At 56.2% G+C, this 14,541-nt stretch overlaps 1 protein-coding gene across 1 annotated transcript; it reads right to left on the reverse strand.

The window, feature by feature from the left end:
* Positions 1-245: 245 nt before the first annotated feature.
* Positions 246-10,795, reverse strand: MAPK8IP2 (mitogen-activated protein kinase 8 interacting protein 2). Its single transcript, XM_034985969.1, has 12 exons — positions 10,545-10,795; positions 9,444-9,549; positions 7,648-7,947; positions 7,405-7,498; positions 6,081-7,307; positions 5,664-5,739; positions 5,359-5,531; positions 5,156-5,265; positions 4,315-4,419; positions 4,101-4,171; positions 1,319-1,417; positions 246-979 (listed from the first exon to the last, which is right to left on the reverse strand). Exons 1-12 carry the CDS (start codon positions 10,607-10,609, stop codon positions 907-909), a joined length of 2,499 nt encoding a protein of 832 aa, XP_034841860.1. The 5' UTR covers positions 10,610-10,795; the 3' UTR covers positions 246-906.
* Positions 10,796-14,541: the final 3,746 nt, after the last annotated feature.

The raw sequence follows: 14,541 nt of genomic DNA on the forward strand, positions 1-14,541 counted from the left end.
TCTGGTGCAAGTGGAAGGAACACACTTAAGGGGCCACTGCCCTTTCTCTCTGGCCTCAGTTCCCTGCCAATCAAGTGCATCTGGGGAGAATCCCCAGGGCGCCCGTGGCATGATTTCAGAAAGCACTGAAGGGGTGAATCTTCTCACGGTTCCATCACCCTGGAGTCGTGGTCCCCACTGCCATGGGCAGCTCCTGGACCCCCAACCCCCTACTTGGGCCCCCCCAGAAACAGCCAGTGTCACACCAAGCAGAGAGTTTATTGAGGTGCTAGACTGCGGGGAGTGTTTGCAGCGGCAAAGCGGACGCTGGTGTGGCCAGGGCCAGGGTAGGCACCCTCCTCCTAGCATCTGGGGGCTCGGGGTAAGCATCAAGAGCTACTCCTAATCTCCCCCAGGACCCTTCTGGGGAACCCCTCCCTGCTTCCCCCTGAGCTCCATGTGGGGCAGTATGGGGAGGTCCGTCTCTTTGTCCCTGTGGTCAAGGATGGGATAATCCCTTGAGATTCACTATAAAAATTAAAATTCCTTTATAAATCACAGGGGAGGGGCAGGAGGGGATCGCCTGGGAGCCTGGTGCCACCAGTCACCTAGAGACTCACCTTCCTCTACAACCCTCCCGGTTCTGACCCCAAGTAAAGAGCAGAGGGCGAGAGTTTGCAGGCACAGAGAGGGGCAGAGACAGAAACAAGGAGATAGGATGAGGTCAAGGGGCGGAAGAGGGTGACAGAACGGATCAGAGAGAAAGTGGAGAGGACCCCTCTCTCCCGCGGCCCCTGGGGAGCAAGGAGGAAACTCCCTGGATATCAGTTCCCACATGCCCCCCAATCCAGTTCTTGCCAAAGCCACGGCGGCTTCTGGAGACACGCCCAGCCCCAGCTGCCCCCGCAGCCGGGGAGCGGCGAGCAGCTACTCCAGGTAGATGTCCTCTGTGGGGCAGGCGTACTCCAGGTGCTCCTGGTAGTACTCCAGGAAGGCGCGGCTGGGGGAGAGGGAGTAATCTACCAGCCGCTCCGGGCCACCCGCAGCTCTCCCTCCTCACCCACCTGGGCCTGCCCATCATCCCCAGACCCCATTCCTCAGCTCTCTGGCTCGGTGATCACAAGCACAGGGAACCGTGTCACTTCCATCCCAAATACCCTCCCCCCGGGCTCCTGTCCCGTCTTCAAATTTGCTTTCCACCCACTTCCGACTCTCCACCTGTTGTTTCTCATCTGACCTCCCCCCTCACTGCTGCCCAAACTCTCCACCCCCAGACCTCACCTCCCTGCCCATCTTCCGAGCCCTGCTCTCCCACCTGGGCACTCCCCACCCCACTTACCCCACACTCTGGGCCACGGGCCTCATGGACTCCTGGGAGACAAAGACGTGGCAGGCAAAGCGGCTCAGCAGAGGGTGTTTGGTGATGAAGCCAAAATAGCTGCAGGGGGGTTGATGTGGAGGGGTATCAGAGCACAGACCCACACCTTAGCCCCTCCCCTCCCCAGGGATCCGGAGACAAGAGTCAGAAACAGAGGGCTCGGGAAGAGAGTATGGGATGAGAAAAACGTGTGGGTCACACGAATTCAAGATTTGAAGGTGCCTGTTTGGGTTCTAGTCCAAGCACAGTGCTAGGTACCTACAAGGAATGAGCGATCTGTGTGAATTTCTCCAGGACAGGGGTGGGCCCCCCACCCAGAGCTTGCCCCTAGGCCATAGTGCAGGGCCTCCTTCCTGCCTTCTAGATGTGAGTCACCCGAGCCTGCCCAGCCCCACCTCTGGTCCTGCAAACTTTACAGCTATTATCTGAGCTCTGAGTTGGGGCTTGGCATCGGCCGCCAATCTGTGAAACCCTCTTCATGGAGAGAAACCTCCCACCCTGGCTCTGTCATGAATTTTTAGTCACTGCCCCAACTCTGTCTCATTCAGACCTTTCCTGAATCTGCCCTGTTCGGTTCCTCTAAGACATGAAAACTTTGTCCAGAGGGAGGGCCTGTCAGAGCCCTGCAGCCTGAGGCTCGAGACTCCCTTCACAGCGGCTAATCCAATCCACATCAGACTGGATTGGGGTTTTGTGGTTCCACCAGATGGGAATCCACACGGCAGTGTCATTGCCAAGACAATGTGCTCATGTTGTCCATGAACAAACTTGTCTCAAACACCGTGGTCAAAGAATCACTTTATAGTCACCAACACTTGGAGGTCGCTTACCAAGACCCAAGCACAACAGCACCTTCTACTATTAAACCCACATACCCCTCACAACAGCCCTGGGAGGTAGGTGCCCTGATCTATTGTCTCTAGAGGATGGAGACAAGGCCCAGAGGTGGTCAGAAGCTTGCCCAAGGACACACAGCTAGTCTGTAGCAGTCTGTGATCTTACAGGCCACACACGCCAACCTCATCCAGATACAGCATGTCCAGCACATTCCTTGTCTCCTGCCTCCTTCTCGAGGAAATGAGGACACGAGTTAAGGGTTCACCTAACACTAATTCATTGGTGCCTCCTTACCGGGACAGACGGGGTTGAGTTCTGAAGTAACAAGTACTAGGAAGGTCTGGGCCAGGACAGTAGCGCCTTGGTACCCGCCCCCCCCCCCCGACCGCCTCCCCTCCACCCTGATCCACTGGTCTGACCATCTTTCTCTCATGGGCTTGCACTTGGGTCCATGCTCAGGTGTCTAGACCTGAGTTTGGGCAGTCTCCTTGTGTTGAGAAATCAAGCTTGTTTTCCCTCTTGGCAGCGCAATTCTGAGCCCACCATCCCTCCAGGTGCAGGCCTCTGTGCAGACCAGTCCTCGCGGTGCCAGCGCTGCCTGCTATTTGGTCTGCAGCCTGCAAAGCAGTATCTCCCTCCTCAGACTGGGCTCTGAGCCGCTGAGGGTTGACACCATCCCCCAGACAGCAGAAAGAGCCCTTCTTATCATCCTCTTTACCACAAAAGTGTCCAAATGACTTATATGCTGGACTCAAGATCTATCACAAGCCTCAGCCCCAGTTCCACTATGTTCTTCCTACCCTCACCTGCCCTTGAGGACCTGCTTCCTCCAACACCCCATTGAGTCTTTTCGAGTCTCTGGTTGGCCCTGTCTTTTTGGTTACATCCTGTTTCCTTCATCAAGGACACCGGGACCAGTGGGCAGGAGTCTGGCTGGGCAGGAAGCCTGTGGCTCCCCCCAGCTGGTTACAACACTGGCTGTCTCACTCCCTTCCCACCTGTCCTTTCTCGCTCTTCCTGCCTATCTCGTTCACCTTGGCCACCGTGACCCACCTGCTCCCAAATGATTCTCTCCTTCCACGTCTCCCTCCCACACTCCAGACCCATGTCACAAATAACCAACCTGATCTCAGTGCATCTGCGATTGAATGCCACGTCTCCAGCATGTCAGGCCCTCTCACTCCATGCTCCTTCTCTCGGTGTGGGGGTCACTCTATGTCCATCACCCAGGAGGCACATCACCTTTGATCCTCCCTCTAGGCCAGCCTCTATAACCACTCAGTCCAGGCCCTGCCTGCCCCACCTCCTAAATGCCTCCAGGACACTGCACCTGCATTACCTCAGCAGCACCTGGCCTCCTGCATGACACCTGGGTCCGTCCATCTGGACAGCAGCCAGAGCCAGCTTGCCAAACTGAGACACACCATGACACCACTGCAAATGGGATTAGGTACAAGCTCTCTGACAGAGTCCCGGGTACTCCTAGTGTCCCTCCAGCCTCATCCTAGCTGCTCCCCAAGACACCTAGTGCCCCTCACCCACAGCCTTAGCTCCACTGGCTCCCTGCCAAGACCCACCCCATTACTTACTTGTCTTCCAAGGCTTACAGAGTGGTCTTCAGTCCCTTCCTGAGTCCCAGGAGAACTCACCCACCTCTCTACAGGTCTGCTCACTGGAGCCCCATACAGATATCCAGCAGACCCTGATAGATGCTTCTAGCACTCACTTGTCTATGTCTGTTTCCTCACCCAGACCAGATGAGAGCTTGTTTGATCCAAGGCTCCCGAGCCCAGTGCAGAGTGGGTGCTATGTGGGTGCAGGTGGGGCAGTCAGCGTGGTGGGGGATGGGGATTGTATCTAGGCAACCCTCCGGGTTTGTGGGGACTCAGGAGGGTAAGGCTCTCACCAGCTGTTGCGGGGATGGCAGCCACAGAAGGAGATGTTCTTCATCTGGAAGAAGTGACTGCAATGCTGGAACTGGAGCAGAGGTGGCCGAGCATGCTGAGTTAGATGCAGGTCGGGGGCCGCTTCTGCCACCCCGGCCAGACATCCCTCCAGCAGACCCTCCTGCCTTAACCCAGCCCTAGCCGCCCCTGTGCCTCAGGCCCCTGCACTCCCACCTCAGGTCCTCCGCTTAGACTCAGCTTGACCCCCCGAAGGGAAATCTCAAGGTCACAGGAGGCAGGAGGACGCAGGTGGACGGTCAGCTTCCGGGCAGTAGCAATCTGGGGAAGAAGTTGGGGGAGAGACGATCTCAAGGGCCTAGAAGGGTGTCTTTCTCTCCCCTTGGTGCAACATTTTACATTATGGATGAAGACTCTTGGCACTGACTCTAGAAGATGAGAGCTGGTGGTCTTAGCCATTCCTCAGGCTCAGGACCAGCTGGTCACCTCTCTGCCCTAAGCCTGCCACTTCCTTCTGTTCCTCCAGATAGGACCAAGGCCCCCCCACCCCCACCCCAGCCTCCTCACTGCCCATCTCTGTGGGCTGGATGGGAGTTCTCAGCCACAGGCTGTCCTGTTTCTCTGCTGCTTTCCCACTCAACCACAGGACCAGTAGAATGGCAGGCTCACTAAATGTCTACCAAGTGAATGAAAGAGCAAATGACTCCCAGGAAAGGATCTGTGAGAATTGGTCTTGATTTACAGACAAAAAGAGGACGGAATGAAGGAAAGGAGGGGCCGGCGGGAAGGTGGAGGCCCCACTATATCCAATAAACCTGCAAGGCTGGAACTAGGGCAGAGAGGGCAGAGCAGGCCGAGTCAGACTGAGGGTTAGATGGAGGGACAGACCTGCCAAGCTCTGCCCTAGGCTGGTCTGCCCAGGCCTCTGAATCAGAGCTGGGATCCCTGCCCCCTGAGGCTCCCAAGGCACCGTCTGAACCCTCTGTGGCCAGAGGCCTGGGGCCCCCAGAGGCTGGGCCAGCCTATGGGGGAGGTGGACCACTGACTGCAGACTGACCTTCTGCATGGCTGCACACAGGATGCCATTGCCCTGGTGACAGGGTACCTCTACAGAGCCCAGGAACTGCACGTCGAAGCGCTCCACCCAGCAGGGACTCCGCTTGCTCCCTGGGGGGAGGGGGGTATCATAAGGGGCCTAGAGCAGGCGGAGGGGGTGGCGCAGGCTGGGTGACAGGTTACCCCTTGGGGACGGGACCTCACCCAGCAGGTCCTTGGCGGGGCCGGGCACCGCATGGGCGTAGAAGGCGGGGAAGACCCCACGCTCCCCTGTGCGCATGTTGAAGCCACGGAACCAGAAATCATCCTCCTCAGCCTCCACCAACACCGGGTCATCTACATCCAGCTCCAGCTCATCCGGATGGCGAGGGATGAACCTGTGAGCAGGTCAGAGGTGGGAGATCACTGGGGGGCGGGGCAGGACCCAGTGGGTGGTGTCCACCCAGGTCCCATGGTGTCTGTAGACCGAGGTTGGGGGTCACTGACAGCAAGCAGGAGAAAGGCTGTACCTGAAGACAGCCCGATGGGTTTGCTCTTTCTCCTCCCCATTGACCAAGCAGGAAAAAAGACCAAAGGACTCCGTGCCTGAGACACAGAGACAGGGAAAGACAGAGACTCAGAGGCAGGAGAAGGAAAGTACTTGAAGGCCTGGCCAAGTTCCTCCCCCCTGCCCCCCCAGCAGTCTGGTGTAGGCTGTCCCGAGCCTGGGGGCAGGGAGAACCAGCCCATCAGGGGCTGGAGGCAGAGCAGCCCTACCCGTTCCACTCCCCACCCTGTTGGGGACCTGGGGAAAGCTCCAGGCACATGTCCTGGGTAAGAGGGCAGTGCCTAGCCCTGACCACCCTGAGACCCTCAGGCTGCCCTAGGGGCTCTCGGGAACTGCCTGTTCCCCAGGGACCTTCCCCCTTTCCCCACTTCCCACTCACTGGAAGAACGAGATGTGCTGTTGACAAAGACATTGAGGAACTTCTTAGAGAAGGTGAGGTCAGGGCTGTCTGGGGAGGCATCCTCCCGGCCCTGACCACCACCCAGAAGTGTGGCCGCCGTCTCTTCCTCGCTGGCCTCGCCACCGCTGTCCTCCGAGCTGTCCTCGCCCAGGCCAGCGCAGCGCCGCAGGCTTACCAGCTCCAACTGCGTGTGCTCGTCCACCACCAGCGTGTACTTGACCGCGTCATACACCAGCGAGGCGTCCAGCGGCGCAGCGGGGCCCGCGCCCCTGCCGCCAGGGGGCCCCACCTTGTCATCAGCATCCTCCTCCTCCTCTTCATCCTCATCGTCCTCCTCTGAGCAGGCGGCGGAACAGGCGCGGGCCGGACGGGCGCTGCGGCCTGGAGCGGCCCACAGCGGCGTGATGGTGTCGCGCGTGGGGTTGCTGAGGAAGAGGCAGGGCCCGGGCTGGGCGGGGCCAGGCCGAGGTGCAGAGGGCGCGGGGGGCGGTGGCCCGCACAGCGTCTCCATGTCCACCAGCTCCACGCCGCCTGGCCCTGCAGCGGCCTCAGGGGCCTCCGTGGTCCCACCCGCGGGCGACGAGGGCTCCCCGGAAGGACGCGACGCGGGAGACAGGCACTGGCCGGGGCAGCGGATGGGTGAGGAGCCCTCGGAGATCATGCGGCTCACGAGGTTGCTGAGCAGCCAGGGCGAGTCGGCGTCCTCGCTGAGGTCTGGCTCAGACTCGGACCCTGACTCGTACTCGCTGTTGGTGTCGTCGGGGCCCACGGGCAGGAAGGCGGGGCGACGCGGGGGCTCACATGGGGCCTCAGGCTCGGGCTCCGGCTCGGAGGTAGGCGATGAGGCCTCCTCGATGGAGTTGGTGAGGTGCGAGGAGCGGCCACTGCTGCTGCTGCCGCCGTCGCTGCTCAGCTCCAGCTCGGTCTCTGAGATGGACGAAATCATGCGCCCCAGGCGCGCGCCCCCTGCGTCCTCCGAGTCGGAGCCTGGCGAGGACAGCTCCTGGCTGCTGCGCCGGCCCCCTCGGCCCCCGCTGGAGCGGCTTCCCAGGTCAGCCTCGATGCCAGGATCTGAGGAGGGCGAGGCTCCACAGGGCGCAGGGGGGCCCGCGGCCGGTGGGTTCCCTTCACAATCGCAACCCGGGCGCACAGGCGACTGTGCCCCGCACGGGCTCGCGTCTGTGGGCTGGAGGGAGGCGGGTGACTCTGCAGAGCAGGGGTATGTGTCAGCAAGCCCACTTGGCTCCCTTCCTCTCTCCCTTGCCTCCTGTGACCCCACCACCAGCACCACCACCCTGCTCACCTCTGAGGGGCTCCTGGGGAGGAGAGCACAGCACTGTCTCCTGCCAGGAAGCTGGAGGCGCTGGGGCAAAGCCTCCATTGTTGTTCAGGGAGTCCTGGGGGTGGGGTGGGGGAGCAGTAAGAAAGTAACGCTGATGGGGGTCTCCAGGTTTCAGTGGTAGGACAGGCTGCCATGGGGAGCAGAGTCCCAGATGCTAAAAACCCAGTTAACTCCAGGATGTTGTGGGTGGGTCTGGATGCTCACCTGGGCTCCCAGCGTAGTCAGGTGGAGAGTGGTGGGCCGGTTCTTGTGGGGTTCCTCCAGGGAGGGGGAAGGGATCAGGGCCTCTGGGGCAGGGGCCTCTGAACCAGGGCCTCCTCCCTCCTTGCCCTCCCCTTCTCCTTCCTCCTCTTCCTCCTCCTCCTCCTCTTCCTCCTCCTCCTCCTCCTCTTCCTCCTCCTCTTCCTCCTCTTCATTGTCATCGATCATCTCAAACTCCTGGAAATCATCCTGGAAGGAGCAGATCGGGTGTGGCTGCTCCGAACGTCCCAGGGAGAGACTGTCCTGCAAGAAGGAGGGACAGGCAGAGCTGGGCCAGAGCTCAACAGTGACTTGGGATTCCAGGTGCCAGGAAAGGGGAAAGCAGAAAGCTTTAAGTTAAGGGAGAGAAGACTCGTTCACTCTGCTCCCCACCAACTGAGCAATTTTTTAAAAAATCTGCTTAAGGGGCGTCTGGGTGGTTCAGTCAGTTAAGCGTCTCCTTCAGCTAGGGTCATGATCCCAGGGTCCCAGGCTCTCAGCTCAGCGGGGAGTCTGCTTCTCCCGCTCCCTCTGCCCATCCCCCCTGCTCATGCTCTCATTCGTTCTGTCTCTCTCAAACGAATAAATAAAAAATCTTCTTTAAAAATCTGCTTAAGATACAAAAGGATCACTCCAGTTCTTGGTAAGAGCCCAAACTCCTAAGCTTAAGTGAATTCTCAGAGTGGCCCCAATCCACCTGCCACCTTCATGTTATCTCCAAACCCCATCACATTTGACACCAGCACTCCTTCCTTCATGGCATTTTAACCCAATTCACAATTGCTGTGCCCACCAAGCTGCGAGCCCCACCAGGGCAGGGCCATGTCCTATTGTGTACTGATAGATCCTACCCTAAGAACAGGACTTAGCCTATAGATGCTAATTGGAATGCATGAAGACAACCCAGGATTAACCAAGCTTGCACCAACCTCAGGGTCTTTGACACACTTAATCACTTTGCCAGCAACCCCTCTCCTCCATTCCCTACCTCCCGTATCTGCCCAGCTCCATCCAGTCTTCCCTAAGGGCAAGGTTGTGTGCCATTTCCCCTGGAAAGACTTCCTGAAGACCTCAGTCTCTACTGGGTTCCCTCCCCTCTCATTGCACCTAGTGTCCTCCCATTGGAACCGAGTCTTTGATATTCAGGCAGCCAGCCATGGCCTCTGACATGTCTTTCTCCCCTACTGAGTTATAAGCTCCCAAGGGCAAGGACCACTCTTGTCCTGTTCTCCTTCCACACACCTGGAAGCCCCCAGCACTTGCCACATGGCAGTTCCTCAGAAATGTTCTTGAATGAATGAAAACAGAAACATGGAGAGACAGGGAGGGGGTGGAGAAGAAGCAGGAGATGGGGGAAGAAAAGATATCAGGGGTGGAGACATAAGGCAGAGGAAGCTTGAGAGGTGGGGACAGGGCTGGGAAGGAGACAGCTGAGATGGCAGTAGGAAGGGGCAGGGTCTTCCTAAAAAGTGGTCTGAGGACAGAAGGCATGCCTCTCCTCCCCCACGTTAGCCCAGTGACAGGAGCCAGGCGAGGAATGCTGGGGACAGCCCTGTGTGGAGGGCATACGGTCTGAGAAAAAGAGAGGTTTGATATCAAGGAAGACCCTGGGCCAGGAGGCCCAAAGGGAGGGGGCAATCAGAGGATTTCTTCATTCAAGGCTGAGCTCAGACCCACCCTAAAACTCCAAGTGAACATTAAGCAGAGCCGAAGTGAGGTTCTCCCTTGAAAGGGTTCCATTCCCCCAGCCCCTTCCCCACCTTCTCGCAGTGGTCCGAGTCATAGCTGAGGCCCAGGCCACAGTCATCGGTGATCTCAGACAGGTCCTCATCATCAAATTCTTCCAGGCTTATGTCCTGGGGAGGCCTGGGAGAGGGGACCAGGGTCAGAGAGCAAGGACAGGGCTCCCTAGAGAGCCACCAACCCTGGATTCCCTCCCTGCCTAGATGCTGGCCCTAAGGAGGGACCCCCAGCTGCTAGGCCCCATGGTCTCCCAGAAAACCCAACTCCCAGAACCACATCCTGCCATCACCTTGAACCCCAAGCTCTGCTCTTCAACGGATTCCCCCCACAATCTGAGCTGTGACCAGCCCAGAGGAGCCACTTGGCCCCTCGATCCTCAGCCCGCTCCTGCTCTCTCAGAGAGCCAGCAGCCTCTCCTCCCTGCTCCAGGGCCCTCTGGGTCACAGCTTCAGCCCCAGGGGAGTCAGGCTGAGCAGAGTGGGGGAGGGGGAGCTGAAGCTGCAGCAGCGGGGGGGGGGGGGGGGGGGGAGCAGGCCTGTTCTGGGAGCAGAGTCTACTAGCCACTTTGTCTCCCCCCTCCTGCCCAAGGCAGGTCTACACCCAGATATCCAACCCTCCCCATCTCAGGCCCTTCCCCCAAGGGCTCCAGGCTTGATTTCAACTCTCTCCCTCCCTGAGCCCTACAGGCCAAGCCAGGCCTTTACCGAAGACAGGCCCAACAAGGCCAAAAGGGCACTGCCAAGCACAGAAGGTGGCTCAGGGTCCTGCCCAGACAGGCTGCCCCTCAGAGGCTCAGCCCGGGTCCTCCACCCTTGAAGGGTCAGCTGCCCCGGCTGGGTGCGGCACTAGATCCCAGCGGGATATGGGGCGGAGGGGGGGCGGTCATTAGGGCTGGAGAAGGGGGATGAGGGTAGGACAAAAATAGAGGCCCTGAAGGGAAGGACGATGGGCAGCAGAAGTCAGAGGCCTTAGGAACAGAGAGGGGACTGGGGCTTGGGTCCCCAAAGGCGATGGGGGTGGGGTGGCAGGGCCGGGTCGGAGGAGGCTGGGGACTGGGTCGCGGCGAGGGCTGCGAGGAGATAAGGGCCTGCCAAGGCCCGGGGCGCCAGAGTGCGTACCTGCAGCCTGGCGGCGAAAGCGAGTGAAAGGTGGAAAGAGAAAACATCTCCGCCCGATCCGCCATCTTCTCCCGGGAAAGGCCTGCCGACTGCGGCGGGGGGAGGGGTGCGCGGAGCGACGGCCCCGCACGCCCTTCGTCGCTCCCTCCCTCGGTCCTCAGCCCTCCCCGAGTCACCTCGTGACACGCCCTGCGACACCCCGCCCGCCGACACACCTCGACACCCTGCCAGGACACCGCGGCAGGCGAGCGGCAGCGCCGCAGGGGGAGGGGAGAGGAGAGGGAGGATCCGGGAGCGGAGGGAGGGGACAGGGGAGGGAGGGAGGGGGCCGGCGGGGAAGCTGGTTGGAGGAGAGAAGATGGTTTGACTGAGAGGCTCTGGTTCGGGAACGATCGGCTTTGGTCTTTTCGGGGGGTGGGGGAGGTGAGAAGCGGATTGGCGACGGATTGTGGAGGATCAGGTTCGTGTACAGGAGGGTCTGCGGGTGCGGGGGACAGAGAGAGAGAGCCTTCAGTGAGAAAGCTGCGGTGGGCCGTCGGAGGAGCGCAGGGGTCCGGGTCCACAGACCCCTGGTTAACTGGGAGGGGGAGGGGCTCTTGGAGGGGCGGGCACGGCCCCGCAGCTGCGCTGGCGTCCCGAAGAATCTGAAGAGTTGGGGTCCCAAGCCTGGGCCTGAGGGGACCCAGACCGAGGCTGGGCTAGCTGCGCGTTCCAAGGGGCTGCAGGAGCTGTCCGCCTCTGGGTGCTGATTGGGCCGACGGAGACTTCTCCCTAAAACGTGCCGATCAGAGCTGAAGGAGCTGTTCTCCCACAGGGTGCTGATCGGTGCTGGACAGAGATAACTGACCAAGGGATGCTGATCCGGCTGGATTCCAAGTTGATCATACAGAGGATGCTGACTGGGGCTAAAACTGAACTTTCAGTACACAGTACAGACTACGCAGGCTGGACAGAGGTACTGATGGGCATTGGATGATAACCCTGAGGCTGTGTTCATTCAACTGGAAAAACTGTTTCTTGGGCACCAACTATGTGATTGGCATTGTTCAGGATATTGACGTGTTCTGACTTTCTGACTTGATATGGAGCTGTGTGGGGAGAGCGATGGTTGAAATCAAGCTGGAGGAGTTAGATTAGGTCAGGGTCAGCAGGCATTGGGGTGGGGGGGGCAGATCAGTGTTGTAAGTACATTGATAAAGACGGGTTGGAGGGGCAGGTTAGGGAAACTTTGTGGAGAAGATTTGGTTAAAGAAGGTGGCTGGATTTTCAACAAGAGTGCAATGAAATTATCCTTCCCCCAACACACACACCTTTGGTGGAAATTATGTGCCCTGACATTTCTTACTTCTGTGGAAAATTATTTCTGTGGGAAAGATGAAGCACTTGATTAATGCCTGGAAACCACAAGGCAGAAGGTGCTCATGCATGTTGGGAAGGACAACATCATTCTTTGGGAGAGAAGGCCTATAGCCAAGGGCAGATTGTGCCCTATTTTGTGCCGCAACCACAATTTACATTTTGTCTCAATTACGGTATTTTCCTAAGAACAGTACTTAATAGTTTATGTTATCCTCTCTAATGAATGAGAGCTGCAGGAGAGAAGAGACCCTATCTTACGTCTCTTTGAGATAGTACAGTTGGAGCCTGGAACACAGCAGGTGCTCAGCAAATATGTGAATGAAGAAATGAATGAATGAGAGGACTTATGGACTTTACCAGGTCTGGAGCATTAAGTCTTTGTCATCATGCCATCTTTTCAATTTTAGGAGCACTAAGAACATTCCCCTTTTCTGAGCTTCAAGGACTCTGGACATACTAAAAACTCCCTGACTTTCCCCACAATAATCCAGATCACTCCCTAGAATTCACAAAGAGTTTTTACCCCCACTTCCCAGATTTCCTTTCAATCCTCTCTTGTCATCAAACTGGGTAACTTGGACATGCACATAAATGACCCATCCAACACCCTGGTAAGTCAGTTCCTTAACTTCTGATCAGTCAACAGTCTTTGACTCTTTCAATTCTAGTGACCTCTCCCATAAAAAGCCTCAGGATTTACCTATGCCTGGAATCGCACCAACCTTGAATGAAGCCTTATATTTCTAAATTCCACCTCAAATTATCATTCCCACAATCCTCTTTAAGCCTCTCCCCTTCTTTCCCTCCCTCTTATCAGATGACTTGCCTCCAGATTCCAGGAGTATAAATGTCATGAAGTCAGGGTTTCTGCTCCCAATTTTACCTGTGAAGTCTTCCATCTGTCCCCAGAGCACAAATGGAAGGTCATCAGCCTTAGGGTCTGAGCGATTGTGGTACCAATCTTTATCTTGTGATCAATTTTCTGAACATGAGCAATTTATTCAATCCTATGGACCCCAGTTTCTTCATCTGTACACTGATGCTATGGGGATCACATGAGATAATAATACATGTAAAGCTCCAGGCATGGGCCTTAGCTCCTCATCATAATCATTCAATGTTCCTCCTCCCCATGCTCCTCACACTAGGACCCATTTGCTTCCAAGCCCTCAAGACTCTGCTCTTCCCAGGCAAAATTTCCTGAAAGGGTTTATGATCCTTACATCTCCCACATTTCATCAAATTTACATGTGTTACCTCATGTGATTCTCATAGCATCTTTGTATGGATGAAAGAACTGAGATCCACAGGGACCTGACCAATCCCTCCTTGAAGTTCTTCCTTCCCTCAGTTGTGGGCCCCATGCACTATTATTGGTTTTCCTCTTGCCTTCCTGACCACCTATTGTCAGCGTCCTTCCAGACTCCTTTTCCTCCCCTTAAACAACTCCACCACTTTAATAATTTAGTTTTCTCTAAAATCCACTAATGGCATGGACAGTTAGTACAAAACACAAAATTGACTGGACTTCTATGGGAAAACTGAAATAGCAACAGAGTTTCTGTTTCAACAATCCTGATCAATTCTAAAAAGTCAGAGGACAATTTCTGACAATTTTCTCATAGATTAGAAAATAAATAGGGGTGCCTGGGTGGCTCAGTTGTTAAGCGTCTGCCTTTGGCTCAGGTCATGATCCCAGAGCCCTGGGATGGAGCCCCACATCAGGCTCCCTGCTCAGCAAGAAGCCTGCTTCTCCCTCTCCCACTCCCCCTGCTTGTGTTCCCTCTCTCTCTGTCTCTCTCTCTGTCAAATAAATAAATAAAATCTTTGAAAAAATAAAAATTAAAAAGAAAAGAAATAAATGTGGGATGCCTGGGTGGTTCAGTCGGTTGAGTATCCAAGTCTTGGTTTCAGCTCAGTTAATGACCTCAGGGTCATGACATTGAGTCCCACGTCAGGCTCCATGCTCAGCATGAAGTCTGCTTGAGTTTCTTTCTCCCTCTCCTTCTGCCCCTCCCACTCATGCACACCCTCTCTTTCTCTCAATAAATAAATAAATCTTTTTTTTAAAGATTTTATTTATTTATTTGACAGAGAGAGACACAGCGAGAGAGGGAACACAAGCAGGGGGAGTGGGAGAAGCAGGCTTCCCGCCGAGCAGGGAGCCCGATGAGGGGCTCAATCCCAGGACCCTGGGATTATGACCTGAGCCGAAGGCAGCCGCTTAACCGACTGAGCCACCCAGGCACCCCGATAAATAAATCTTTTTTAAAAAAGAAAGAAAATAAATAAATGCAATCCGCCTTTTATTCTATTCAGCATAGAAATCACAAAAACAAGTAAAATGCCAATGGCTAAAACTACGAACAGAAGTGTATAATAATGATGAAAAGCTTAAGAGCCATACTTATTGCGAATGGTGTCATAACCAATAACTTCACCACCTCCTCAATTTTGATTTTAAGCATCCAGATCTCTAACCATCACCTCCTGTTTTTCTTGCTTTCTTACTGTATCACCATGACACTCACAATTCTTTGACCTAATAGGTGTTCCAATTACTTTTGCTGTGTAGAAAATTACCACAAAGTTTAATGGATTAAAACAACCATTTATTTGCTTACAGTTTTGCGGTCAT

Source organism: Mirounga leonina, unplaced genomic scaffold, assembly GCF_011800145.1.
Source record: "Mirounga leonina isolate KUSES-001 unplaced genomic scaffold, KU_Mleo_1.0 Mir_375, whole genome shotgun sequence".
NCBI lineage: Eukaryota > Metazoa > Chordata > Mammalia > Carnivora > Phocidae > Mirounga > Mirounga leonina.